The 26294-nt window shown below is 37.2% G+C and overlaps 6 protein-coding genes and 1 long non-coding RNA gene across 8 annotated transcripts; 5 read left to right on the plus strand and 2 right to left on the minus strand.

The window, feature by feature from the left end:
* The first annotated feature begins 14 nt into the window (after positions 1-14).
* On the plus strand, positions 15-1686 carry LOC104782668 (small ribosomal subunit protein uS5x). Its single transcript, XM_010507666.3, has 2 exons — positions 15-823; positions 1297-1686. Exons 1-2 carry the CDS (start codon positions 119-121, stop codon positions 1456-1458), a joined length of 867 nt encoding a protein of 288 aa, XP_010505968.1. The 5' UTR covers positions 15-118; the 3' UTR covers positions 1459-1686.
* A 30-nt stretch (positions 1687-1716) lies between these two features.
* LOC104782669 (zinc finger AN1 and C2H2 domain-containing stress-associated protein 11) lies at positions 1717-3721 on the plus strand. The gene is made up of 2 exons (XM_010507667.3): positions 1717-2262; positions 2844-3721. Exons 1-2 carry the CDS (start codon positions 2164-2166, stop codon positions 3585-3587), a joined length of 843 nt encoding a protein of 280 aa, XP_010505969.1. The 5' UTR covers positions 1717-2163; the 3' UTR covers positions 3588-3721.
* Positions 3722-4123: 402 nt separating this feature from the next.
* LOC104782671 (protein SEMI-ROLLED LEAF 2) lies at positions 4124-11143 on the plus strand. Of its 2 annotated transcripts, none has more exons than XM_087511793.1 (20): positions 4124-4602; positions 4789-5131; positions 5521-5595; positions 5789-5909; positions 6080-6194; positions 6314-6442; positions 6544-6591; positions 6928-7112; positions 7193-7389; positions 7466-7758; positions 7844-7993; positions 8097-8516; positions 8832-8981; positions 9136-9211; positions 9310-9437; positions 9561-9755; positions 9837-9962; positions 10051-10176; positions 10273-10512; positions 10664-11143. In XM_087511793.1, exons 5-20 carry the CDS (start codon positions 6147-6149, stop codon positions 10826-10828), a joined length of 2676 nt encoding a protein of 891 aa, XP_087367919.1. In that variant the 5' UTR covers positions 4124-4602; positions 4789-5131; positions 5521-5595; positions 5789-5909; positions 6080-6146; the 3' UTR covers positions 10829-11143. The 2 variants fall into 2 exon arrangements, with proteins under 2 accessions (XP_087367919.1, XP_087367918.1); XM_087511792.1 differs by having other exon boundaries at positions 4177-4602; positions 5789-5904.
* A 55-nt stretch (positions 11144-11198) lies between these two features.
* LOC104782670 (leucine-rich repeat receptor-like tyrosine-protein kinase PXC3) lies at positions 11199-14837 on the minus strand. The gene is made up of 2 exons (XM_010507670.3): positions 11738-14837; positions 11199-11661 (listed from the first exon to the last, which is right to left on the minus strand). The coding sequence occupies exons 1-2, from the start codon at positions 14079-14081 to the stop codon at positions 11333-11335; spliced, it is 2673 nt and encodes an 890-aa protein (XP_010505972.1). The 5' UTR covers positions 14082-14837; the 3' UTR covers positions 11199-11332.
* Positions 14838-16143: 1306 nt separating this feature from the next.
* LOC147946340 (uncharacterized) lies at positions 16144-16982 on the minus strand. The gene is made up of 2 exons (XR_015597633.1): positions 16849-16982; positions 16144-16412 (listed from the first exon to the last, which is right to left on the minus strand). It is a non-coding gene; the product is annotated as an uncharacterized LOC147946340 (long non-coding RNA).
* Positions 16983-20963: 3981 nt separating this feature from the next.
* LOC104782672 (protein TEEBE-like) lies at positions 20964-23092 on the plus strand. The gene is made up of 3 exons (XM_010507672.3): positions 20964-21173; positions 21669-22166; positions 22384-23092. The coding sequence occupies exons 1-3, from the start codon at positions 21080-21082 to the stop codon at positions 22902-22904; spliced, it is 1113 nt and encodes a 370-aa protein (XP_010505974.2). The 5' UTR covers positions 20964-21079; the 3' UTR covers positions 22905-23092.
* Positions 23093-24150: 1058 nt separating this feature from the next.
* Positions 24151-25772, plus strand: LOC104782673 (protein TEEBE). Its single transcript, XM_010507673.3, has 3 exons — positions 24151-24300; positions 24394-24891; positions 25006-25772. The coding sequence occupies exons 1-3, from the start codon at positions 24195-24197 to the stop codon at positions 25527-25529; spliced, it is 1128 nt and encodes a 375-aa protein (XP_010505975.1). The 5' UTR covers positions 24151-24194; the 3' UTR covers positions 25530-25772.
* Positions 25773-26294: the final 522 nt, after the last annotated feature.

Consider the following 26294-nt stretch of genomic DNA (forward strand, 5'->3'; position numbering starts at 1 on the left):
AAAAGCTTTGAGTAGCAGCTGGAGCAATATATATATCGTAAATTGCCGCAGCTAGGGCTTTCTCCTTCTCATCACTCAAACAACAAACTCATCGCAGCCTCCTTAAACCTCATCGAAAATGGCGGAACGTGGTGGAGAACGTGGCGGCGCTGAGCGTGCTGGAGACCGTGGTGGTTTCGGACGTGGGATCGGAGGAGGTGGCCGTGGAGATCGTGGAGACCGCGGAAGAGGTGGACCAAGAGGCCGTGGTGGTCGACGTGGAGGCCGTGCCTCTGAAGAACAGAAATGGGTTCCAGTGACCAAGCTTGGTCGTCTCGTGCAAACCGGAGAGATCAAGAAGCTAGAGCAGATCTATCTTCACTCACTCCCGGTTAAGGAGTACCAGATCATTGATAACCTTGTTGGTCCTTCGTTGAAGGATGAAGTGATGAAGATCATGCCTGTTCAGAAGCAAACCAGAGCTGGTCAGAGGACTCGATTCAAGGCCTTTGTTGTCGTCGGAGACGGTAATGGTCATGTTGGTTTGGGAGTGAAATGCTCTAAGGAGGTTGCTACGGCGATTAGAGGAGCGATCATTCTCGCTAAGCTCTCTGTTGTCCCAGTCAGGAGAGGTTACTGGGGTAACAAGATCGGGAAGCCACATACCGTTCCTTGTAAGGTGACTGGCAAGTGTGGATCTGTGACAGTGAGGATGGTTCCTGCTCCTCGTGGTGCTGGTATTGTGGCTGCTAGAGTTCCCAAGAAGGTTCTTCAATTCGCTGGAATTGATGATGTTTTCACTTCTTCCAGGGGATCCACCAAAACTCTCGGAAACTTCGTCAAGGTTTGTTCACTCTTCCTTTAGTTAGAGTTTGCATTTAGATGAAATTTGTTTCTTTTGATTGGTTTGTGGGAATTGCTTTGGAATCGAAATCAGATTGTGTGATGTTTGTGGGAATTGCTTTGAAATCCGAATCACTTTATGTAAAGATTGAACCTTTTTTGGTCAGCTTAGTTAGTTTCATGAGGCCATGTTATCATGTAATCTCTCCCGGAAAGTTATATATAGCTATGTTGATGGAAGTCAAATGATGCTCGACTGTTTATATATATATATATTAGTTGTTTAATGGAATTTGCATCATGTCAAGGCTGACCTTATCTGTAATGAGTTTTCTGAATCTGAATGAGTATGAGCTGCTGCCGTATTGTCATATAACTGTAAATAGATCGTATGATTGTTTTCAGTATTTTTCAACTTGTTTTGCTCTATGGGTTTCACTGATATAACAATGATAATGTGTCATGTGATTGCAGGCTACATTCGATTGTCTTCAGAAGACATACGGATTCCTTACACCAGAATTCTGGAAGGAGACGAGATTTGTTAAATCCCCATACCAGGAGTACACAGATCTCTTGGCGTCCAAGGTTCCTCCTAGCAGCAAAGCGGTGAACGATGTTGAAGACCAAGCCTAGATAAAGCTCCCAGCTATATGGATTTATCCTCGATGAGTTAATTTTGGTTGAACTTTTGGGTAGTATATGTTGCTGGATTGTGTGCACCCTATGTTTTTCATCTGTTCCAAACGATTTACATTTGCTCAGTTTTTCATTTTGGATCCATCTTATTATTAATGTTCTAGTTTTGCTTTTTTATTATGTTGAGAAAAAAAAAGGTTTTAAATCCAGTTTTTTTACTTTAAATTATGTCTACCTTGTTACAATTAGTAAACCAATGTGATAAGCTTTGTTGTTTTAACATCTTTCATTCATGAAAGAAGCAATACTGTTAATTAAGAAAACATTCAAAAAACAGGTTCTGAGTAATTACCATTGAAGTTCATTTAAGTTTTTCCCAGAAAGTCTTAATTTTTTTAATTGGATTTGGTTCTAGAACAGAGGAAAAGAGAGAGACTTTGAAAAGAGAAGAAGTATATATATATATATAAGCAAGTTGACGCTTCCTAGAATTGTAAATTTCTATTTTTTTTTGTAAAAGCTCTGGCGAAATTTCAGCTCAGCTTACTTAATCCGCGGAATCTTCTTACTCTCCCTTTTCTATAGCCGCGGATAAACCCTAGAATTGTTTTCAATTTCAATACTTTTGGATCCTAATTACCCACCTTGTCTGAATTGTTTGTTGTTTTTAAATTGTTGGAAGCTCTTACTTGGGGTAAAAGAATGGGGACTCCGGAATTTCCAGATCTGGGGAAACACTGCTCCGTCGATGTTTGCAAGCAGATCGATTTCTTGCCCTTCACCTGCGACCGTTGCCTCCAGGTCCCTTCTCTCTCTCTCTCTCTCTCTCTCTCTCTCTCTCTCTCTCTCTCTCTCTCTCTCTCTCTCTCTCTCGCTCTCTGTTTTGAATCCCCCACATGCAATGAATCGTTTTTTTTTTTTTAATGTTTGTCGCGAATTGAATGATTTATTATGACTCTTGAGATTTCTGATTCCTATATCCTCGGTCCCTCCTGGGATCTCCTATATTACATGCCCACTAGTTTGGTATAGGATTGAGTTTAATGGAGTTTTTAAATCTCCAAGTTATCACTGCAAATCATTTTGGTTGACTATTGTTAGTTGTTAAGTTATCTTATCATTTTGGAGCTCTTAATTTGACAAAATTTCCACACATGTTGTGAACTCGATTAGGTAAGTAGAGAGTTCTTGATTCAGGAAAACGTATGCTTCCTTGGTTTGGTTGTTTGTTCATCACCCTGTTTCTACTAGAAAATTGCCACTGAAGATTTAAACTTTAGTTTATAGCTTCTCTGTTCTTGCTCTTGTTTTCTCTGAATCTGTTTGTCCAAAATGTTTCTTTGGTTTGGAGGAGACAAGTCTTACATTGGTTTTTGTTACAGGTGTTTTGTTTGGATCATCGAAGCTACATAAAACATACTTGTCCAAAAGGCGACAGAGAAGATGTAACCGTGGTTATCTGCCCGCTATGTGCTAAAGGAGTCCGGTTAAACCCAAACGAAGACCCGAACATAACTTGGGAGAAACATGTCAATACTGACTGTGATCCTTCCAACTACGAAAAAGCCACAAAGAAGAAGAAATGTCCTGTTCCAAGATGCAAGGAGCAACTAACATTCTCCAACACCATCAAGTGCCGGGATTGCAATATCGATCACTGCTTAAAACACCGTTTTGGACCTGATCACTCTTGCCCTGGACCGAGAAAACTCCCATTCATGGGTTTCTTGAGTAGTAGCAGCAGCAGAAAAGAAGCTAAAACAACAAGACCCAACAAAGCTTCTGCATCAACATCTTCATCATCTTCAACTTCGAGATGGTCAAATCTCTTATCTTCAGCAGAAGCAGGAATTAGCAGACTCGGTAACGACATAAGCCAGAAGCTACAGTTTTCGAGCAGCAGCAGCAATGATGGTATCATAGAGGTTTGTCCACAGTGCGGCGCAAAATTCTCTTCAGTTACTAGTCTTGTGGAACATGTAGAGAAAACACATGAGAGGAACAAGAAACAGATTCATGGCAAAGTCACGGTCGATGTTTGCCCCAAATGTAGCAGAGGATTCCGTGATCCAGTGGATCTTGTGAATCATATCGAAAGGGATCACCGAGGTACATCTAAAGCATAGAAACAGAGGCCTTCACAAAGCCACACCCACACATCACAGTTCTTGTGAACAAAGTATTCAACATTGTATTCTTCTCTTCGTTTGACTGTGGATTTAAACAACCAAAAAGAAAATAAAGAGACAGATTCTTTGAACTTCGTTTTCAAGGTCAAAGGACACGCATGGACAATTTAACCTTTCTTAACGAATCTAACGTTGACTTGTATCGTTAGCGAGTTCTCCGCGGGAAATTTTAACCGCTTTCTGCGGTAAAAAAAACGCCCCCCCCCCATGTGAACGTCAACGACGTTAATTATAGTGGCAGCTAACTTAACGGTGCATTAAACTTCATGAATTTATTATTATCAGTACCTTTTTAATTAAATATAAAACGTGTTCTTGTCGAAAGAAATCGATTTAATTTTTAATAACGAATTAATCTTTAGTCTTTAATATTTTGGCTCACAGTGTAACAAAATAGATCATTTGACTCTGTTTAGTACAGAGATTATTTTTCAGGAGGGCATTTATTAAGCGATAATCTCCATAATATAATTATTGTTATCTAGAATGTAACAGTATTTAATTTTTCCACATCATGCTCACACACAACGTGTAAGTATTTTTAAGAACTAATTATAAAGATTATTTGCTTTATTTGCACTGTATGAGCTGGCCAAAAAAAATGCAATAACTACCCCTGTAATACGTTCTGTAATCACAGCCGCTGTTATTCGCATCCAACGGCTGAGATTAATAGATTATTATCTGAAAAGTGTTTTAAGAGAGAATTATCAAAAAAAAAAAAAAAGGAAATAGCAACGAAACGGCAGAAAGTGGAACCCGCGTCGTGCCGTTGAAACGTATCAGAGGGAAGAGCTCAAAGCTTCGCCGGCCGGACGATCCGGTGACTTAATTCTACTGAGAGAGAGAAAGAGAGAAACAATCTTCGCTCTCGGAGATTGAGAGTTTCGAGTTTTTTCCGATCAAATTTTTTTCAGTCATCGGCTGGCTTGGCTTAATCGTGCTGCTTTAGGTAAATTGATGTTTGTTTTTTTATCAGCATTACTTTGAAATTCCTGATCAATTTGGGTATTTTGTCATCTGGGTTTGTTGCAATTTTGTGATCATCAGACTTTTTGTGTAAATTCGATTTCGGGGGAGTCTGGGTTATATATGGGTTCCCGTTTTGATCAATTTCTGTTTTTGGAAATTTCTTCAGGAGGAAGGGGATTGTGTTTGTGAAAGGAGTGCCTCGTTTGAATCATCGAGCTCTGTTTTCCTTCTTGCCCGAGGAAGCTTTAGGGCTTTTTCGGTGGATCAAGAGGGGAAGGGAGGGTTTACACGTACTAAATTGATTCATCAGGACTTTTGATTGATCGTTTTTTTTTTGTGACGAGAATCTGAGAGTAGAGGCAATGAGCTCAGTCTCGGGTGTGATCTCGAGGCAAGTTTTGCCTGTTTGTGGTAGTCTTTGCATTCTTTGCCCTGCCCTCCGTGCAAGGTCTAGACAGCCTGTCAAGAGGTACAAGAAGCTCATCGCTGATATCTTCCCTCGTAATCAGGTTTGTACTTTTTGCCATATTTTGATTTTCCTTCTCGTTTCTGAATTACTGAGAGGGTATATAACTGATGGTTTCATTGCTATTGCCTATTGGAAACACAAAATTGTTAAATCAGCCGCTCTCTGGCTGCAGTGACATTTCAATGATGAATTCATGGAGTAGTTTATGCAATCTGTGTTCCTCAGGGTTGCATAAATATTTTTTTTTAACCTTGCATGCTTTCCTTTTTCTGTGTTAAAGTTTGTCTATCTGCATTTCATTTCGCTTTGAGTCTTTCTCTAGTGAATGAGAGACATTATGTTCTTTGGCACTATAGTAGAAAAGTGGAGCTTCCCTTTTGGTTGTCTTGCTGGGTTGGTTTAACTTATCACTGCTCACATTTCTGACAGGAGGAGGGTCCAAATGACCGGAAGATAGGAAAACTATGTGAATATGCAGCAAAAAATGCTGTGCGTATGCCAAAGGTATAATTTATCCCTGCCAAGTCTAACAACTTTATTTTTTTAAAAAGACTCTTCTGCTGGACTGGAATATGAGCAATTCTTTGACATTTGGTTTCAGTACATATAGTTGAGCCAAAGTACTCGTCTTAGCACTGTTTGAGGTTGCTGTGTTCCCAAATTCAGTTCTCTGTTGTTGAAATTTACGATTTTACAGATATCAGATTCTCTCGAACAAAGATGTTACAAGGAATTGAGGAATGAGAATTTCCACTCGGCAAAGATAGCCATGTGCATTTACAGAAGGCTTCTGGTCACTTGTAAGGAGCAAATGTGAGGTCATCCTTCTTTTGCTTTCTTTACAAACACTTCAAATGTTCTCTTATGTCTAAGATAATTTTTGGCTTAGCATAATAACGCAAGAAATTTACCCAAAACTGTAACCTTTTATGGAAACAGGAATATTTTTTCGGTAACTTGATTGTTCTTTCTTTGTTCTTTTTTTCAGGCCTCTTTTTTCTAGTGGTTTTCTAAGAACGGTGCAAGCTCTTTTGGATCAAAGTCGACAAGATGAAATGCAGATAGTTGGATGTCAGTCTCTTTTCGAATTTGTGAATAATCAGGTCCGCTTCTTACATATTTGATAGAATTCTCTTGTAGCCACACGTTGGGGTGCTATCTGATAGAATGGTCAAGGACATATGAAATAATGATATAGCATGATTGCTACCAAATTTTTCAGAAGGATGGCAGTTCTCTGTTTAACTTAGAAGGCTTTCTCCCAAAGCTGTGCCAATTAGGACTGGAAGGTGGGGATGATGACAGATCGCGGAGCCTGCGTGCAGCAGGACTTCAAGCACTTTCAGCGATGGTAATTCGGTTATGTTTTTATGCTTCTGTAGATACTATTCTTCATTATTGTAAATCTAGAAGTATGTTCTGATGCATTCTGGTCCGTTTATCTATTTCCAGATTTGGCTGATGGGTGAATACTCTCATATCCCCAGCGACTTTGACAATGTAAGTAACTCTCATGTTACGCACTAGTTTCTTTTGTTATCTTCACAGGCATTCTTTGGTTTTGGGATTCCTATATATTATGATTTGTTATCCTGCATCGAAAGCAGTTGATATGTGGTATCTAACAACAGACAAAGTGAAGATTACTCTGTCAGAATTCCTTTCCAAAGTTTTTTGGCTAAAGGTTTAAACTACCATAACAATCTACCAGTCGTGGTTAATTTATATAGAACTGGAAGTTGGATCTTATGGCTAGAATTGTGTCTTAGTAGATAATTAGGTAGTGGATATTATTACAGTATCTCTTAACTGATAAACTCGATATTTGCATGGCAGGTTGTCTCAGCAGTCTTGGAAAATTACGGTCACCCCAAAATATCAGCGAATACTAATGATAGTGGCAGAAAATGGGTGGATGAAGTCTTGAAAAACGAAGGTCATGTCGCTTATGCAGATTCCCTCATAACTGTTCCTTCTTGGAGAACAGTTGTGAATGACAAGGGTGAACTAAATGTCAAAATGTAATTTCTTCTCACGTCAGTTGTGTTTACGTTTGCCTTTTTGGGTTCTTTTCTTTTCTTCAACATCTTTTTCTTTTCAGGGAAGATTCCTTGGACCCTAGCTTTTGGTCCAAGGTTTGCCTACGCAACATGGCCAAGCTAGGTGAAGAGGCCACAACCATGAGACGTATACTTGAGTCTTTGTTCCGTTACTTTGACGAGGGCTGTCTATGGTCAACAGAAAATTCGGTTGCATTCCCTGTTTTAAGGGATCTACAGTTTTTAATGGAAATATCTGGTATTAAGCTCTCGATAGTTTTTATTCATTCCTTCCCACATGATCAGTGCTCTGAAATAGTTCTGCAATTTTGCAGGGCAAAGAACACACTTTCTACTTTCTATGTTGATTAAACACCTTGATCATAAAAGTGTGCTTAAACAGCCAAACATGCAGCTCAACATTTTAGAGGTTACCTCCTCCCTTGCTGAGAATGCAAAAGTTGAGCACTCAGCAGCAATTGTCAGCGCAATAAGTGATATCATGAGGCACTTGAGAAAATGCATGCATTCTTCTTTAGATGAAGCAAATCTGGGAACTGACGTAGCAAACTGTAACAGAATGGTCAGTGTAGCTGTTGATAAGTGCCTCGTCCAACTAACAAAAAAGGTATATTACTACCTTTCTCAGAGCTAGTTCTTTCTCTTCATGTATTCCTCTTAAGAGATGTGAGACTGATCTGTCAATTTCTAAGGTTGGAGACGCTGGCCCAATTCTGGATGCTATGGCTACGATGTTGGAGAATATTTCAGCTGTCACAAACGTAGCAAGAACCACAATTGCTGCTGTTTTTCGCACTGCTCAAATTATAGCCTCTATACCAAATCTGTCATATCAAAACAAGGCAACCTCCCTGTAACATTTAGTGTTATTTGTTCTCTTGTCGTTGAGAGACTAGACCAATATTAATGAAAATGGCTAAGCTTTTATTAATTTTTTCATTTCAGGCTTTCCCCGAGGCCTTATTCCATCAGTTACTTCAAGCTATGGTCCATCCTGATCATAAAACACGGATTGGCGCACACCGTATATTTTCTGTTGTGCTGGTACCTACCTCAGTATGCCCCTGTCCTTCCTCGACCACTACTGATCTTAAGAAAGGAATGGGTCTTCCTCGTTCACTTTCAAGGACCGCGTCTGTCTTTTCCTCCTCAGCAGCCCTTTTCGAGAAGCTGAAGAAGGAGAAATTTTCATCAATGTTAACTTCTGATCAGAGCCAAAAGGAAATGCCTGAGGAAGAATCTGGAAGCAATAGAGGGGAAATCCTTGACAGATTGAAATCTTCATACAGTCAGGCATATAGCAATTGGAATCAACCAGTGACCTCACTCGAAGATAACTCTGTGGATCTTTTAAACTCTGAGCTGGTACATCCTTGCAACCTTTTTTTTTTTGTGAAAAAACTTACTAGAAGAGTAGTACATTTCTTACTGACGATAAATGTGACCCTATAGGCCTATATATATATATATGTAAGTCAGAAAATATCCCCAAGGCTCTCAACATAAGATTCAGGATAAGACCAAAAGTATATATAATAAATGAATACAAGTAGCCTCTTGAAACCGCAATAACTTTTGTACCCTACTTTAACTACGCTTTTAATTATATACATGCTTACAGTTCTTAGGTACACGTTGGATCAATCCCCACTCTAATTTTATTTCGTATATGCTCCTCAGGATGCTGTTTATATAAGGCTAAGTAGTCACCAGATAGGTCTTTTGCTTTCATCAATCTGGGCGCAGTCCATATCTCCGGCAAATACACCAGACAATTATGAGGCGATTGCTAACACCTACAGTCTTGTATTGTTGTTCTCTCGTGTTAAGGTAACATATATTTCATATCACAATACTTTTGCCACCTCTGCACCTGAGTGTTTCTTACTGTTTTTTATCTATGAGCAGAGCCTCACTAGATCGTCTTCTGAATTATTTGCGTACAAAATTTTGTTTAACATATCACAAAATTCGTATCTTTCAGAACTCAAGTCACGACGCTTTGATTCGAAGTTTCCAAATGGCACTTTCTTTGCGAGATATTTCTTTAATGGAAGGAGGTGAGCTTGCATATGTTTTGATTCCTCCCTGAGTTGAACCTTTATCCTTGGTTTTGGTATGGAAATTTTTATGTAGACCCTTATTTTTACTATTCCAGGACCACTTCCTCCATCTCGACGAAGGTCACTCTTTACTCTGGCTGCATCAATGATTCTGTTTTCCTCAAAAGCATTCAATCTTTTTTCTCTGGCGGATTTCACAAAAGTAACACTTCAGGAACCAAGGGTACGTTGATCATTCTGATGAAATTGCTGCCACGTTGATGTTTTTGTTTCTCTTGGAATCATTGCACGACACAGAGAAATCACTTCCCCTTGTTTATTTAACTTCTTCTTCTGCCTGATTCAGCTGGACCCATTCTTGCACTTGGTTGACGATCACAAGTTGAAGGCTGTAAATTCGGATCAGCTAAAAGTTTCTTACGGATGCGAAAAAGATGATTCTTCAGCTTTAGATACTCTTTCCAACATAACAGTCTCTACTGAGCATAGCAGAGGAACTCTCGTCTATGAAATTGTCAAAAGCTTAGAAGAAATGTGCAATGTAAGTTATTTTCTGTCACAACTTCCCAACCAAATTACTCTACCCGAACTAGCATTCTAACAAAAAGTCAACTATATTTAGTCTGAAATGGACAAAATGCGGGAACAGTTGCTCATTGAATTCATGCCAGATGATGCATGTCCACTTGGAACCCGGTTTTTAGAAGACACCCAGAAAACCTATTCTGGAGACGTTAAACCTCAAAAGGTGGTAACAAGTTATTCTGCTTCCCATAGTTTTCTTAAAACCTCAAGATGGAACATCGTATTGAAATATGTTGTGTCTGTCTCTTCAGGACGCGGCACTCTTCTCTCACGAGGATCAAGAATTTGGAGATGGCTCTGAAACCGTAACGAAGAATAATCCTGTAACAGTTTCGGAAATTCCAGACCTCCTGACCGTCAATCAAATTCTAGAATCTGTAAGTTACATGTTCCTTCTTCTTCTTAGAAATTAGATTGCGAAGTCATCATCAAAAGTAACATACGATAAACTATACTTCTTTTGTTTTTCGAAGGTCGTTGAGACAACACGTCAAGTGGGTAGAATTTCCTTCCATACTGCAGCTGATGCTTCATACAAAGAAATGACGCTTCATTGTGAGAATCTATTAATGGGAAAACAGCAGAAGATCTCGAGTCTTTTGAATTCTCAGCTACGACATGAGAGTTCTGTTAACTGCTCTCCACGACAACATGATGAAGAGATCACGACCGCAACTTTTCATCCTATGATCAATTCAACATTTTATACCGAGGTATGTATGCCCTAGCGATAACTTACTGTCTTTTATATACTGTGTACTGAATTCAGATAATCTGCTTGGAAACCAATCTTAGCCTCTGGTTTTTATCTTCCACGATATCAAACTTAGCATCTGGTTTGTATTGATTAATAAATTGGCTTAGGTCGAAGTCCCTTTACTGGCGAAAGAATTCGGCATGAAATCGCCAAGAACCCCAGTGGGAACTATTCAGACACAGTGCTTTGCAGAACTACAAAATAACCCACAAGCATTTAGATTGCCAGCTTCAAGCCCTTACGACAACTTCCTTAAAGCTGCTGGCTGTTGATCATCGGCAGGATCCAAACCATGTTTGGCTTTGAATTCCAGTCAAGAACTCAAACAAAACATAACAAAGCTAGGTTTGCTTGGTTTTTCAAAGTCTTGAGTTGCGTTCTTTTAGATTCCTTAGCATCATAATTCGGAATTGTCTCCGTCGTGCTATGCTTAGATCATTCCTCGTAGGTTTTTAATTTCTGTCTCCTCTTTTGCGTTTTCTTTTATCCAATTTATTTGTTTCCTTTTGGTGTGATGTGTAAAAATTGAAGAAGGCCATCTGGTTTTCACGTGGCCTTGTAATCTAAAGATTCTTTTGATTCTACAACAACAAGATGTACATTGGTTCTTCTATGATCTAATATAATTTGAGTTATAAGGTATGCAAATCAACCATAAGCGATCAATTCATCATAAAACTCTATATAATACACAGAGGAGAAGCACGCATATATAAGAATGCGTTTTTTGTATATGAACTGTCACCAAAGGAAACTATATATCATCATTCATTTGCTCATTTGATTTGCTTAACTTCTTGAAGCATTTCAACCACTTTCTTCATCTTTGGCCTTTTTGCAGGTGTGATGTCTGTGCAAAGCAATGCAACTTTCAGAGCTGCAAGCATCTCTCTTCTCCAAGCAAAGGACACGGTGCTAAGCTTGGCATCCAGTATCTGTTCCGGTGTTTCTCCTCTCGCTGAAGCTCCATGGACCCATTTCACCAAATCTACCCCCTCACCAAACTCTTCCTCGACTGGCGCTCTTGAGGTTAGAATCTCAAGCAACACGACTCCGTAGCTGTAAACATTCCCTGGTGCAGTAACTTGCATTGTGTATGCATACTCTGCGGAATAAAAGGGAAGGTGTTGGATTTTTTTAATGAAACTATTGGTAACAAAAACAAATTAAAGACTTTATACCAGGAGGAATGTAGCCAAAGGAGCCTGCAACTGAGCTAATACTTGCGGTGCCTCGGGAGGGATCCAATAGTTTTGATATTTCAATCTCCCCAAGCACAGCTTTGTAACCACAGTCTAGCAAGACATTGCTCGAGGAAACGTCAAGGTGAATGATGGCGACATGGTGGAGAAACGCTAAACCTTCTGCTACTCCAACAGCTATGGACAGTCTCATTGGCCAATCGGGTTTGTACTCTGGTTTCTTGGTGGACTCATGAATCAACTGAGTTAAGTTACCATTAGGTAAATGCTGATGCAACAAGAGAGCAACATCTTCGTATATAACAAACCCGATCGGTCTAACCAAATGTTCATGGCAAAGTTTGCTGAGTCTTTCGAGCTCTCTGATCATCTTGTTCTGATGATGAGTTATGGCTCTATCCATTGACTTGAGTTTCTTCACCGAAACAATCATCCCCGAAGGCATAACAGCTTTATAAACTGAACTGAAAGTTCCTGTGCTGAGTTTATTTGACTCCTTCATAGCTGCTTTCACAACTGCATCAAGATCAATTCCTTGTTTAAGATTCTCAAGGAAGACATTTCCCGCTATAATCGCCGGTTGCTCATCCTCAACGTTTTCTTCAACATCAACGTTTTTAGCCGCTGCTTTCTCTTGTTTCTCCCTCATCATGAAGAGAAGAACAACCACAGTGACTGATACAAAGACAGCAACACCAGAACCGATCACTGCAAGCACAATCCTGTAAGAGACTCTGTGATTGTATCTCAAATGTTCAAGATCTTCAGAGTATCCACAAGAAGAGCTCAATGGCGCTCCACAAAGCTCTTTATTTCCCGAAAAGCTCGAATTTGGAGACTTTTGAAAGGGAACAAAAACTGGCACTGGACCACTCAAGAGGTTGTTTGAGAAATTAACCTCGATCAAACTCATCATACCTTTTAGTAGCTGTGGTATGGATCCTGTGAGCAAATTGTTAGAGACATCCAATGACACGAGCTTGTCGAGCTTTCCTAACTCGGGAGGCAATGATCCATGAAGATGGTTGAAACTTAAGTTGAGTGCTATCTGCAAATTCCTCATGCGACCAATCTCTGGAGGAATGGTTCCCGTCAAGTAATTTCGACCCAGTTGGAGCTGAAGCAGTTTCACACAGTTTCCAATCTCATTAGGTATGTCTCCTCTTATGGAATTTTGATCAAGAAGCAAGTACTGAAGCCTCTGCATGCTGCAGAGTTCCTTTGGGATAGTTCCGTTGAGTCTGTTGTTGCTCAGATCAAGCTTGTTTAGGTTTCCATGTCCAAGAAACGACTTAGGGATTTCCCCAAAGAGACTGTTGCCTGAGAGAATCAGTTCTTGAAGATTCATGAGCTGACCAAGTTCTATTGGAATGGTTCCAGCAAACCCATTTGCTGCCAAATTCAGCAGAGTAAGATTAGAACACTTCGAGAACTCTGCAACAATCTCACCTGAGAGATTGTTATTGTCTGCTTCAAAGTAGGTAAGTCCACTAATGTTTCCAATTGTCCTTGGGATGACTCCAACAAGCTCATTATTCCCAATTCTAATGCTCGAGAGGCCGCTGCAGTTTCCTACTGCTTCAGGGAGTTCACCGGTCAATCTATTCTGTGTCAAGACCAAAACTTTAAGCTTCCCTTTCTCAAAAATCCCCTTTGGGATCTTCCCCTCAAGCTGGTTCGAGTGAAGATTCAACAATTCCAATTCAGAAACCAAACCTAACCCATTTGGTATCTCACCAACCAAATCATTCTCATAAGCTGTAAACACCCTGAGGTTGCTCAGATTCCCTACCCAGTGAGGTATAGAACCATTTAAGCCATTTCCAGAGACCTGAAAATCCTCTAACCTCTGTAGCACCATAAGCTCATCAGGTATCTCTCCCACAAGCAAGTTATTAGAAATGTTGAATGCTCTAAGGCCTCTAAGCCTACCAAACTCAACAGGAATATCTCCAACGAAACGATTCAGAGACAAATCTAGAAACTCAAGCTTAGACAAGTTGCCAAAAGATGCAGGGATTGGTCCATTGAAGTTGTTACCAGAAAGATCTAGATGCTTTAAGCTTCTGAGGTCAGAGATTAAAGTGACATTACCTCTAAGCTGAAGCCCTGAGAGATTAAGCATCTCAACAAAGGAGTTGTTAGCACCACACTTGATCCCTACCCAAGTACAATAGTCAGTGCCATTGCTACTCCATCCAGGAACTCCAAGCTCTCTACTAATGGCCAACAATGTGGCTTCATCGCTTAGCTGAGCTTCGCAAAACTCAGAATTTGATACAAACCCAACAACGAGAAGAATAGACATGCACCAAAATGCCATCTTTTGGAAAAAAATCAGAGTAGAATAGAATGAATCACACACACACACTCGTCTTGTTGTTCTTCTTCTTCTTCCCACAAACACAGAATTGATTGATTGACAAAACTACCATTGGAATTGTGAAACTTTTTTTAAGCTAACGGAAGAAAAAAGCATTAAAAGAATGTGAGAGAAGGAAAGAAACACTCTTTAGGCCATGAAACCCGGATTAAAGCTCTGGTTTTTCTGAAGTCAAGATAACTGTTTCGGAACAAAAAACCAATCTTTAAGAATTCTGAGGAAAGAAAGAGAAGTGCTTTTGAGTGTGAGTGTGGCTTAGAGACAAACAGAGAGAAAAAGAAAGAGAAAAAAGAGAACAAACCCCATAAATTTAGGGAGAAAAATAGGAAAAATCCATGAAAGAAGAGAGCAAGATCATAGAGAGGAGTAGGGTCTATGAGTATAGTAGTCGTAGTATTAGTAAGAGAGAAGAAGAGCATACATTTTTGTTTAGTATATCACGAAATTATGATTGCAGAACCAAACAAACAAAGATCCTCACTTCCAGAAGAGAGAGAAAGAGAGAGAGAGAGAGACACACACTCTCACACAAAGCAAACGCACTTGCAAAGGAGGGAATTTGTTTTTCTCTTTTTATTTTATTTATTTTGATGATTTTTTATTCAAAAAAAAAGAATTTTTTTTTTAATATTCTGATACAAAAAGTTTTATTTTCATCACGAGACAGTGCAAGTGATGAATGAATGAAAGTTGCATAAATCTTTCTGACACATTTTTTTCTGCTTTTCTTTTGAAATTTAAAAAAAAAAAAAAAAGATTAATAGAGAAAAATGTACAGTGTACGTTTTTTGATAATTCTTTTCCTCTGACGTTATTTCTGTACCATACTGATGATACTGTCACAATGTTCAATACCAAAGTGGTAAAAAGATATTTTTCAAATCTATACTCTTTCTCTTCTATTTTTTACCTTTTTTCAAAATCTATCTTTTTTTTTTTAATTATACCAAGGTAGATTAAATCATGATCCTTTCCTAAGTTTACATTCATATCATTTGGTATAGAAATAGTGAACGATGGAGTAGGATTTGTAAACTATGTGTTTTATAATCTATTTATCGTTAACATCTAAGTTTGACATAGGGAATCTACTTTTGTGTGGTGTGTTTTGTTGATTACTTAAAAGTTAAAAATACGATCGATGTTTGAAGTTACCAAATTTTGTTGACATTTATGGTCCATGGATATAATAATATACTAAGATTAAAGAATCACACGAGGTGGAAGATTGTTATTATTCGCTCTCGAGGAGACACTTACTGTATGTTTAATCAATATATATGATTAATTTCCCGAGTTTGAGATATTAAAAAATGGTTAAACGTAAAATATTTGTTGTGAGATACTCATACTATTACTTAATAAACGATTTGTCAAATCTTGAATGTTGTTAGAAAACATGTTTTCTCATATGTCCGGCCGGAACATCAAGATTAGTATCTTTTGATAATTACATAATATATCTTTATGAATTTTTTTCTCTAAAAACAAAATTTATGTCCTTCATATTAAAAATGAAACGTAACAATTGTACTGGTTTTATATTGGAGCTGCTGTGTCTTAAACTTCCGATGCTCCTCAATAAACGACCCAAAACATCGGAAAATGATGTCGGATGTATATATGATTGTTTATCAATGTCTTTGACTATTTAAATTATTAATTGTTCTGGTTTTTATGTTTATTGTTGTTTTATTATCATTAACGAACAACCCAAACAATAAACATTAGTCATGATACATTGGGAGAAAAGAAAACGAAAATATATCATATTCCACAATGAATCGTATTTCTTCCATGCTTTTATTCAATATTAAGTTGAAGTATGGTTCTGGATTAACGTATGGCCGCCACACTCAAAGTCAATCTGGAATCCATAGAATCATACTCAATTTGGCAAAAACTAAATTTACAAGCTCTGAGTTATATGTTTCTATAAGATTAGTGGTCATCAAATTTCAAAATCAAAAGGATAGGAAGATCAAAATGAACAAACAATATATAAATAGAAAGTAATATAAGATTAAGATGCTGCAAAGAGTTATACTTTCTTTTGAAAAAAATTAATAAAAGGAGCAAATATGGATTGGGAATAAATATAATGAGGAGGAAGAGAGTGGGGTTCACTCACGGGATGGGGTAAAAAAAAAAAGAATGTGGCTCTTACGGTTAGGCAAATTGTAGGACCCTGCTTTGTCTGCCCCGACCATCACCACTCACCACCCCCGTCCCATCGTTTTTTTGTTCTTCTTTCTTTCTCTTTTATTCCTCCTGATTATAATTAGTAACTTTTATAACACACTAGCAAACTAGTTTTACTCTAAATAAAACCAAACTAAATTTCAATCCATGTTCATTTCCAAACCAAATACTCCTTTCTAAGACGTTAAACTTCTGGTTTTGCTTTAAAAAAAAAAAAAACTAACAAGCTCTTTTGGGTATTCACATATACTCTTCAGTCTTCACTATAGTGAATACTATTTTTTCGGTACATATAACTAATGTTCGGTTTATTCTGATTGGACATTCATATTTTTCACTAGATGAGAGTGCTAATTATGCATATACATATTCTTGATTGATTAAACGAAACAGTTAAAAAGACAAATCATAAGATGAGCAGCAAGAAAAAAAAAAAAAGAGAAGACATAATGATGGAAGCACCTCGTCGCTTTAAACTCGTGAAGAAGGGGAGAAAAGAATGTACCTTAATTGTTTTAAAATTTCGCTAGTTTAACCAATGATTACAATGAAAACTAAGTCATTAGCTTATGAATGCCTTACATATCAAACTGACTTTCTGCGTAATCATTTGTGAATATTCATGACTTTTGCTTTCGGAACTCTTAAACGAAGATTTATGCCGAGATTTATGCTCTCATCGTTACGGATTTGTGGGATGCCGAGTACTATTATTATTCATAGTTGTTTAGGCTCACCAACCGTACCATCTAATTAGGGCCTGACTGGTTCAAACGCTGCGGTTGTGGTTGCGGTTGCGGAAGATTGCGGAAGCGGGCGATTGCGGTTTCAAGCGTTATTAAGCGTTTTGAAGGACTGGTTTAGCGGTTTAAAATTGGTGCGTTTGCGGGAGGTTTACGACTGGTTGATCAGCGGGTGCAATAGCGGTTGAAACATAATACATGTGATATATAATATATAAATTTTAAAAACACCCATTTTTTTATTAAACTTGATTTATAATTAAAATTTATTAAAAAAGTACTAAAATAATTATTCAAAAAACAAATAAATTTCATATTGAAATACTTATTCCTTTATGCATTTGGCTTTTCACTAAAAATTTAATCAAATAATTTGATAAATGACAAAACATATGCTTTAGATCGTAGATCTTTTCTCTTTTCTCTTAGATCTTGGCTCAGTAGTTTCATCGGTAGAAATAGTCATGTGAGAGTTGAGATGAGTCACTGGTGATTTGTTTTAATATTTTTTACAAATAATCTTATTTTCTTAAATTTCTGATAAAATATTATATTTATTTAGATTTTTTTGAACTTATGTACGATGTGTCATTAAATTTACATCAAGTTTTTTGGGTTATTGTTAATTAGAATATTATTTAATTCTAATTGTTTATTTTATAATCTCTGCAATCATATTCGTATTTCATTTTTTCTCATCCTTAATGAGTAAAATGGATAGATTGAAGATATAACAAAAAAAAATTCATTATCATTGATTTCTTTTAAGTTTTTTTACAAAAAAAAAAAAAAAAAAAAAAAAAAAAATTCAATCGCAATCGCCCGCAACCGCAAACGCTTGCGGGAGACAGCTTTTGAAATTCAGTGGTTTGAAGCGATTGGAAGCGATTTGGAGCGACTGAGAGCGATTTGTGTAATTGGTTCCAATCGCTAGCAACCGCTACCACCCGCAAACGCAGCGTTTGCGGGAGGTAGCGGGAGAACCAGTCACCACCTTAGTGTTTTGTGGAAAAATGTTCAATTTTATTCCTCATCAGAAGTTCATTTCGAAACCATGATTTCCTAAACCTTCCTTTTTATTCATAGCTTACGATGTAATAATCTATATGTATAAACCTTATAATTATGAAAAGTACAACATTCTACCATTATTGACATTGTTTCTATAAAATTGGAAAAAAACATAGTGGTTTTTATTATGCTAGCTAGTGATGTCGGTATGTTATAAACTTATCTCATGGACTCAGATTATGGTGTTACATATATATATGTATGAGACGAAGATGAAAACGAAAAAAAAAATTACAAGCATAAAAGTACTGGTTTAACCCGTATTATAAATAATGAAATCGAATAAGATACACCGAGCAAGCTAGTTTATCTAGGAGTTATATAAGATTATTATATGTAGAAAAATATAATATATATAAAAAAAACCTAGAGGAAATGTCAAAAGGACATGACTCGGCTGTCCATCTTGTAGTGTACCAAATGGGGCATGTGGAAGGTTGAAGGAAAGTTATCCCCACTTTTTGTTGATTATTTTCATCATTTTTTTCTTTCCTATTGCTTTTTCAAAATAAAGTGATTATATAAAAAAATTCATAGAAATATGTTTTTGGCAGTAATATTGATTGAGACTTAGCTCTCCCTTTATCGGACACATATCATGACCTTTGGATCATGGTCTGTCCCTCTTCTTTTAAGCATTCGTAGATGTCACTTTTCAACATTAATTTTCTTGATAATGGAAAAACAACAAATTCTATTTTCAAACTAGAGTCAATCAAGAGGGCCATGGATCTACTACAATTTCCCCGTTTCGAAAAGTTAAACCGAAACGGAACGGACGTAAATTGGGCCTAAATGTTCTGGGCTATAAACTCATGGGCCTACTGTAGATTTATTATTTATATTGTTTTCATAAATTAGAAGTTTGTATTAAACTAAAACCTTAATTAGAAATAGAATATACGAACAATCTTTTCTTCTCGTTTGATTATTTCCCCCACGACGATGAAATGGGTCGCTAGATACAGAACCTAAAGCCGGCCGATATGGCGATACATAAGACATGACAAGTTTGGAATGTGCCAAAAAAGTTATAGTGTATATATGTGTTACAGTGTGAGTGTAGATTATATATATAAGCGTAGATATATAAGTTAACTAACTTCGATCTAAAATTGTTGGTTTCTATATAGTTGCAGTTAAACTGAATACATGCGTAGTATGCAGGATCTATGAGCACAAGCTAGAGTTGAATTTAGCTGATGAGAATTAAATACTGAGTCGTTGGTTACCCTTAATTTATTGAGAAGGAGGGAGAAAATATTTCTTCATACTTTCTTGTTCTTGGAAGAATTCGTCTTCCACATGGATCCCTTGTTGTTGGTTGACGATTATATACGGATAAAAAAGATCGTTGACTTATCATCAAATATTCACATGACGGGATCCACATTTTCGTATCCATAAATGTTAGCAAGATGTAGAAGACATGAACATGGGAAGACAGCCGAAAGTTGTTGACTCATAAAAAAAGCATATAAAAGATTATGATAAGGGAATAAAGCTCTAGCCGGTTAGTGTCACTCCAGAAGTCATCGATATCTGAACATGTCATCATATATAAATTGATATGATCGATCATAGAATGAAGATTCAATCGATTGAAATCAATTCACTAGAAGAACCATCTCTGAAATACAGTTTTGTACGGCAGAATTACATTAGTATTGTTTCTAAGATACATTGTACCCAAAAGGACAGAGGAGCGCATATACATGTGTATACGTATGTTGTCAAGTTTTTCTAGAATTATTAAATTCAATGAAAGAATCTATTGATACTTTGGAAACATATTTGGTTTTCCAGTAGTATTTGACTCGGAGCGCAAATCACGCCGATGAACCGACACAGAGCATTCGTAATTTCGTATACCTACACATGTAATTAATGATGTAACTAGTTGCTCATTTTTATGTATCCCAAAAGCTAGTTGATTAACATGTAGTATAACATAATTATCACCAAAAGAACCGAAAAGTTGTCTATATTTTGCTTGAGATTCAAATTACGCAAGTACAGAAACTCATTGACAATTTGTTATGGTCATATTTAAATTTGTGTTTAACAACTCATGTCTTGTATATATTCATTGACTTTTATCAGAAAATATAGCCAAGAAGCCAACATCCGATACTTAGAAGTTCATGCATATTTGGCCAAAGAAAAAAAGAAGTTTATGCATATTGATAGAAAGTTACCTTTTATAGTATTTCTCTGTGATCTTTGTCCAAATATATATATATATATATATATATATTTCTCTGTGATATACTATCCACACTAAATGTACAATTCAGCAAATTCATTTTTTTAGACGTGTAGTATGCATAGACTTAAATCTACATGTAATTCTATAATCTTTGACTTTGTAATCGATAAGTATATATTAGCTGAAACAGTTAATAACGTCGGTCACATAACCATTAAACTTATAAACTAAATGAATGATTAAACAATGGCCGTTTAATTATATGTCAACATTTGACGATAAAGCAAATAGCAAGTGGTTTTTGATGAATATGATGAATAATATCGACGGACAGAAAAAAAAAAAAAAAAAAAAAAAAAAATCGACGGACAGTACGTCCACACTACAAACAATGCGGCTAATTTTGTGGGGATATTCTTATTCAACGTGCTAGCTCCTGCTTATATTTGCTATTATCACCTTCGTATTAATACGTACGGTGCATCGCCGTATGCTATAACATTAATATAACTTTTCTTCCATCATTAAATCATTTTATATTTTGAATAATTCCAGAAGACGACGTAAAATTATTAATACGTAGGTCGGCTATATATAGCTCGTAGGAACTTGTGCATATATCACCCATTGTGTAGTAGTTAACCTTTTATAAGTGACAATAAACAATTGCTAGATTTGTTTAGTTGGGCGTCACTTGGCGTAAAAAGCTCACGATGTCTCTCATTGTCTCTCTTTGCTTGGTCTTCCTTTTTTCGTTTTGCCATGGCTCTCATAGCTTGCCTGCGAAACGGACTCCTCATCTTGATGGTAAGACCACTTCGATTAGTGCCTTAATTACTATCATGTAGGTCGATGCATGCTATTTGTTTTCTTTTGGAATGAATAAGAATTCTAGAAAGTAAATGATAATATATCAGGAAAAAAGATAAAACAGTTTGGCTATTTTTGAAATTGACGTGTTGTAAAATTAATTGGTATTTTAGAGTTTTTAAAGATAAAATTGAAAGAAGAAAAAGGATATATATAGCAATATCTTCAGTCACGATCGACCAAATTATATGGCGTTCAAATAGCCAATGTGTTCTTTTCATTAATTTATTTTTTCATCAATAAAACTTAACATTATACCGGATTACCATATTTGAACATGGACTATGATATGGTACTGATACTAATAATACAAACCGTTAGACTATTATTATTTGAAGTTTTGAACGCAACTCCACCAATACCATGTAGATTCATATATTATAGTTTTCACATTTGGTAAAATATGAATTTTTGGTTTACATATTTCTGCAGGGCTTCTCCCTAATGGAAACTTTGAGCAAATTCCTAACAAATCAAACATGAGAAAGAGGCAAGTAATTGGCAAATACTCTCTTCCCCATTGGGAAATCTACGGCCACGTAGAGTTAGTCTCCGGTGGTCCGCAACCCGGTGGTTTCTATTTCGCCGTCCCACGTGGAGTCCATGCAGCTAGGCTAGGAAACTTAGCCTCAATATCTCAATACGTGAAAGTGAAGCGTGGGTTGGTATATTCTCTAACATTTGGTGTCACAAGGACTTGTGCTCAAGACGAGAACATCAGAATCTCAGTGCCCGGTCAGACCAATGAGCTTCCGATCCAAACGTTGTTCAGTACCAATGGTGGTGATACATACGCTTGGGCTTTTAAAGCAACGTCTGACTTGGTTAAGGTCACTTTCCATAACCCTGGTGTTCAAGAAGACCCTAGTTGTGGCCCCCTCGTTGACGCTGTTGCCATCAAGGAGATTTTGCCCCTCCGCTATACCAATGGTATAACTTTCAATTACGGTTCAGTTTTGTTCGTTTTCTCATCTAAACCGGTTTAGTAGAGTTTTATTTCCGGTTTGGTTTAACTATAGTCTATATCTGTATTAAACCGGATTAAACGTCCCACATAGACATTTCTTTCACTTTGTTTTCTTTTGCATTTTGGTCCTAATCTTTTGAATTGTTTTCTCTTTCACCTCTAACTTGTGTACGTAATCAGGAAACCTTGTGAAAAACGGCGGATTCGAGATCGGTCCACACGTATTCAGCAACTTCTCTACCGGAATCTTAATTCCGGCGAAGATACAAGACCTAATCTCACCGCTCCCGGGATGGATCGTCGAATCTCTAAAACCAGTCAAATACATCGATAACCGCCACTTCAAGGTCCCATCAGGTCTCGCCGCAATCGAGATCGTCGCCGGGAGAGAAAGCGCAATCGCTCAGATCATCCGTACCGTAGTCGGTAGAAATTACATCCTTTCGTTCGCGGTTGGGGACGCACACAATGGTTGTCACGGATCGATGATGGTTGAGGCGTTTGCAGGAAAAGCGGCGTTTAAAGTTAAATTCGATTCAAATGGTAAAGGAGCGTTCAAAGGGGGGCGTTTCGCGTTTCGTGCGGATTCGAACCGCACGAGGCTAACGTTCTACAGTGGGTTTTATCATACCAAGCTTCATGATTTTGGACATCTTTGTGGGCCTGTGCTTGACAATGTTAGGGTTGTCTTGGCCCGTTAAAATTAATTTTATTATAATTACATAAACTATAATAAATATACTACATTATTCTCTATTCGTCGAAATTAAGACATTATAAAGTCGGTGTTTCGATTTCAATTACATTTTCTGTATACTTCTGTAAACATATATTTAAATATAAATATTAATGTTTCTTGATCCAATAAATATTGCATGTTACTAATATTGTTGCCTTTCGTATTTGGCAAACAGAAAATAGCATACAATTACATTTACACTAAACAGTCTGAAAGGAGATTTTAAATCTGTTGATCAGATAGATTACATATTAAAAAGATGTAAACGTGACCAAATTAAAAATTAGATTCAACAATATAAATCCACAAATAAAGTCAAACCAAAAGCTTATATTTTCTTTGGACGTAAATTTGACTTGAAGAGCAAATCATGGCGATGATTAATGATTAATCAGCGGAGACCATATGTGGACTGCCTTTCATGTCTCTCTTGTGTACACACACATGCGCATTTAATCGTAAATCTCATTTGACTGTTTTCTTTGTTTAAACGTTAACTTCTTAATATAATATGTTTAACAGCACACACTATATTATTACGTCGATCGCAGATAAAGAACCAAAAAGATAGATATGTTTCTATTACGTTATATATTACAATGTGTATACAGTAATTGCAAACTTAGATGAACATGAACATAAACATTTACCTAGATTTCGAAATTTTCAATTTGTGGTCAGCGTATGTCCATGATGGTGCATCATCTGAATCGAATCCAACGCCAGTTAACAAAAATATGAAATCCACTAGCTAGACTTTCTTAATTATGACATCAATATAGCTCGTGATGAATTACCAATCAAATAGTCTCTCTGTTAACAGAAAACTCGTGCTTGGAAGCTTCGTCACATTTTTTTCAGCGTAACATCTGATATGTCTTAATAACCTCATTTTTTTTTTTATAATCAACCACATCTGATACATCTCACTGCACACACTAAATACAATTGATTTCTGTAAAGTACTAATTAGTAATATATTCGCTCTTTTATAATCGACAGACAATGCGTCATACATTGCGGCTCGTAAGGTGCGGTCTTCAACGTGGTTCGAGTTTCTTCGTATACGTCTACAACAACCTTCTTTACATAAACAACACATTTTATTGTATATTTCCAAAAATGTACATGCTGCTGCTTCCTCTTCGTTTCTTATGTTATTTATAAAATCTCATGTGATAAGTATGACCCCTATATATATAGCCCACATGACCCTCATTGAAATACGCGAACTAATTAATAAGTCTTTAAAATGTCTATCTATCACTCTCTTTGCTTTCTCCTCCTCCTCTCTCTCTGCCATGGCTCTTCCAGCCTCCGACCACAACCACGACCACGTAGAATTCCTCATCTAGACGGTAAGACAATCAAATGAAGTTGTCATATTCATTTTTACATATCAGTTAATCCCATACTTATTACATTTGTGGTTTCCATGCATATATCTATAGGGCTTCTCCCAAATGGAAACTTCGAGCAAACTCCTCTCAAATCACACATGAAGGGTCGACAAATAATCGGCGCTAACTCTCTCCCTCATTGGCAAATCGCCGGCCACGTGGAGCTAGTCTCCGGCGGACCTCAGCCGGGAGGATTCTATTTTCCAGTCCCACGTGGAGTTCACGCGGTTAGACTAGGAAACTTAGGCACCATCTCTCAGGACGTGAAAGTGAAGCGTGGCTTAGTCTACTCTCTAACGTTTGGAGTCACTAGAACTTGCGCTCAGGACGAAAATATCAAAGTCTCTGTGCCTGGTCAGGCCAATGAGCTTCCGATCCAGACCGTCTTTAGCTCAGATGGTGGAGACACTTACGCTTGGGCTTTCAAGGCAATGTCCGATGTGGTTAAGGTCACTTTCCATAACCCTGGTGTTCAAGAAGACCACACCTGTGGACCTCTCTTAGATGTTGTCGCTATCAAGGAGATTCTTCCTCTCCGGTATACCAGAGGTAAATCAGTTAAGCATATCCGGTTTACTTTATATTTGTTTTGTAACTTGCATGGGTCCTTATGTTTTAGCTTTGTGATTAATTCAGCCTGAAACTTTGTTTTTGTCATCTTAGGTAACTTGGTGAAAAATGGAGGTTTCGAGATTGGTCCACACGTTTTCGCTAATTTCTCAACCGGAATCTTGATCCCGGCAAGAATTCAAGATTTGATCTCCCCGCTTCCAGGGTGGATCGTTGAGTCCCTCAAACCAGTGAAATACATCGATAGGCGTCATTTTAAGGTTCCTTATGGACAAGCAGCCGTTGAGCTCGTTGCCGGAAGAGAAAGTGCAATCGCTCAGATCATCCGTACCGTCGTTGGTAAAGCATACATCCTCTCATACGCGGTGGGAGATGCGCAAAACGGCTGTCACGGGTCGATGATGGTGGAAGCGTTCGCGGGAAGAGAACCATTTAAGCTTTCTTATGTGTCAGAAGGTAAAGGAGAGTTCAAAACAGGGCATTTCAGGTTTGTTGCCGACTCGAATCGAACGAGGCTAACATTTTATAGTGCCTTTTATCATACGAAGCTTCATGATTTTGGCCATCTTTGTGGGCCTGTTCTTGATAGCGTTGTTGTTCTCCCGGCGGCTCATTAACAATGTGCCTGTCTTAATTAATTCTTAATAGACTGAATATTTATTTTTATTACAATAAGAAGAAACACGATATTCTATTCGTAAAGAATTTGTGGTTGCACTATACATTTTCTTGTTGTTGTTAGTCTTGTAACTCATACCTTGTGTTGCAGAATATCTAATATGTATGGAAACTGATCAGTGGAAGTTGTTGAATGAAAAAAAAAAAAAAAAAAAGAAGATTGATAGAGATTTCGATTTTTAGATGATTTCGCAAGAATTGTCATTGATATTAACTATGAAGTACTATCTGTGGGACTCGGTTTACCGTCAAGTCCCTGTACAAGAGATTTTGACATTATAGTAGAGATGATTGTACTGGTTGAGCGATGATCCAAGTACTCGGAATCTATAGAAAAAAAAAAACAACGAGCTCTTTAATGTTACGCGTGGAAAGTGATATTGCTCGCCCTCAAGCATATAATATAATGCTCTCTTTTAAAAAAAAAAAATGCACCTTTTTACCAAATGACAATTGGTTTTGTATTAAGACGGTATTAATTATTAGAATAAAAAGTTAGTTCGATGAATAATTTTCCACTCTATAGTGGCTCGTTTAGTAATTTTGAGATGATGTAAATAAATGGAGTTGTATGATCAAAATAAAAACTGGATCGAAGACTTCTAATGTATAATGTACGTAATACTTCGTCATGAAATGTGTTGATGTCTAACGTACGTATGCAATGTTAACTTGTTAAGATATGTGACAAATAAACACATTCA

This window comes from Camelina sativa, chromosome 4, assembly GCF_030686135.1.
Source record: "Camelina sativa cultivar CO46 ecotype springtype chromosome 4, ASM3068613v1".
Classification (NCBI taxonomy): Eukaryota; Viridiplantae; Streptophyta; class Magnoliopsida; order Brassicales; family Brassicaceae; genus Camelina; species Camelina sativa.

What these genes read in the sequence shown, in the direction of transcription:
- LOC104782671 (XM_087511792.1), top strand. Translation starts at nt 4,985, where the DNA reads ATGAGCTCAGTCTCGGGTGTGATCTCGAGGCAAGTTTTGCCTGTTTGT. An exon ending in ATATCTTCCCTCGTAATCAG is followed by an intron (nt 5,132 to 5,520) that starts GTTTGTACTTTT and finishes CATTTCTGACAG; the next exon opens with GAGGAGGGTCCAAATGACCG. An exon ending in GTCACTTGTAAGGAGCAAAT is followed by an intron (nt 5,905 to 6,079) that starts GTGAGGTCATCC and finishes TCTTTTTTTCAG; the next exon opens with GCCTCTTTTTTCTAGTGGTT.
- LOC104782669 (XM_010507667.3), top strand. Translation starts at nt 2,164, where the DNA reads ATGGGGACTCCGGAATTTCCAGATCTGGGGAAACACTGCTCCGTCGAT. An exon ending in CCTGCGACCGTTGCCTCCAG is followed by an intron (nt 2,263 to 2,843) that starts GTCCCTTCTCTC and finishes TTTTTGTTACAG; the next exon opens with GTGTTTTGTTTGGATCATCG.
- LOC104782672 (XM_010507672.3), top strand. Translation starts at nt 21,080, where the DNA reads ATGTCTCTCATTGTCTCTCTTTGCTTGGTCTTCCTTTTTTCGTTTTGC. An exon ending in ACGGACTCCTCATCTTGATG is followed by an intron (nt 21,174 to 21,668) that starts GTAAGACCACTT and finishes ATATTTCTGCAG; the next exon opens with GGCTTCTCCCTAATGGAAAC. An exon ending in GCCCCTCCGCTATACCAATG is followed by an intron (nt 22,167 to 22,383) that starts GTATAACTTTCA and finishes GTACGTAATCAG; the next exon opens with GAAACCTTGTGAAAAACGGC.
- LOC104782668 (XM_010507666.3), top strand. Translation starts at nt 119, where the DNA reads ATGGCGGAACGTGGTGGAGAACGTGGCGGCGCTGAGCGTGCTGGAGAC. An exon ending in CTCTCGGAAACTTCGTCAAG is followed by an intron (nt 824 to 1,296) that starts GTTTGTTCACTC and finishes ATGTGATTGCAG; the next exon opens with GCTACATTCGATTGTCTTCA.
- LOC104782673 (XM_010507673.3), top strand. Translation starts at nt 24,195, where the DNA reads ATGTCTATCTATCACTCTCTTTGCTTTCTCCTCCTCCTCTCTCTCTGC. An exon ending in TAGAATTCCTCATCTAGACG is followed by an intron (nt 24,301 to 24,393) that starts GTAAGACAATCA and finishes ATATATCTATAG; the next exon opens with GGCTTCTCCCAAATGGAAAC. An exon ending in TCCTCTCCGGTATACCAGAG is followed by an intron (nt 24,892 to 25,005) that starts GTAAATCAGTTA and finishes TTGTCATCTTAG; the next exon opens with GTAACTTGGTGAAAAATGGA.
- LOC104782670 (XM_010507670.3), bottom strand. Translation starts at nt 14,081, where the DNA reads ATGGCATTTTGGTGCATGTCTATTCTTCTCGTTGTTGGGTTTGTATCA. An exon ending in CTTTGGCTACATTCCTCCTG is followed by an intron (nt 11,662 to 11,737) that starts GTATAAAGTCTT and finishes TTTATTCCGCAG; the next exon opens with AGTATGCATACACAATGCAA.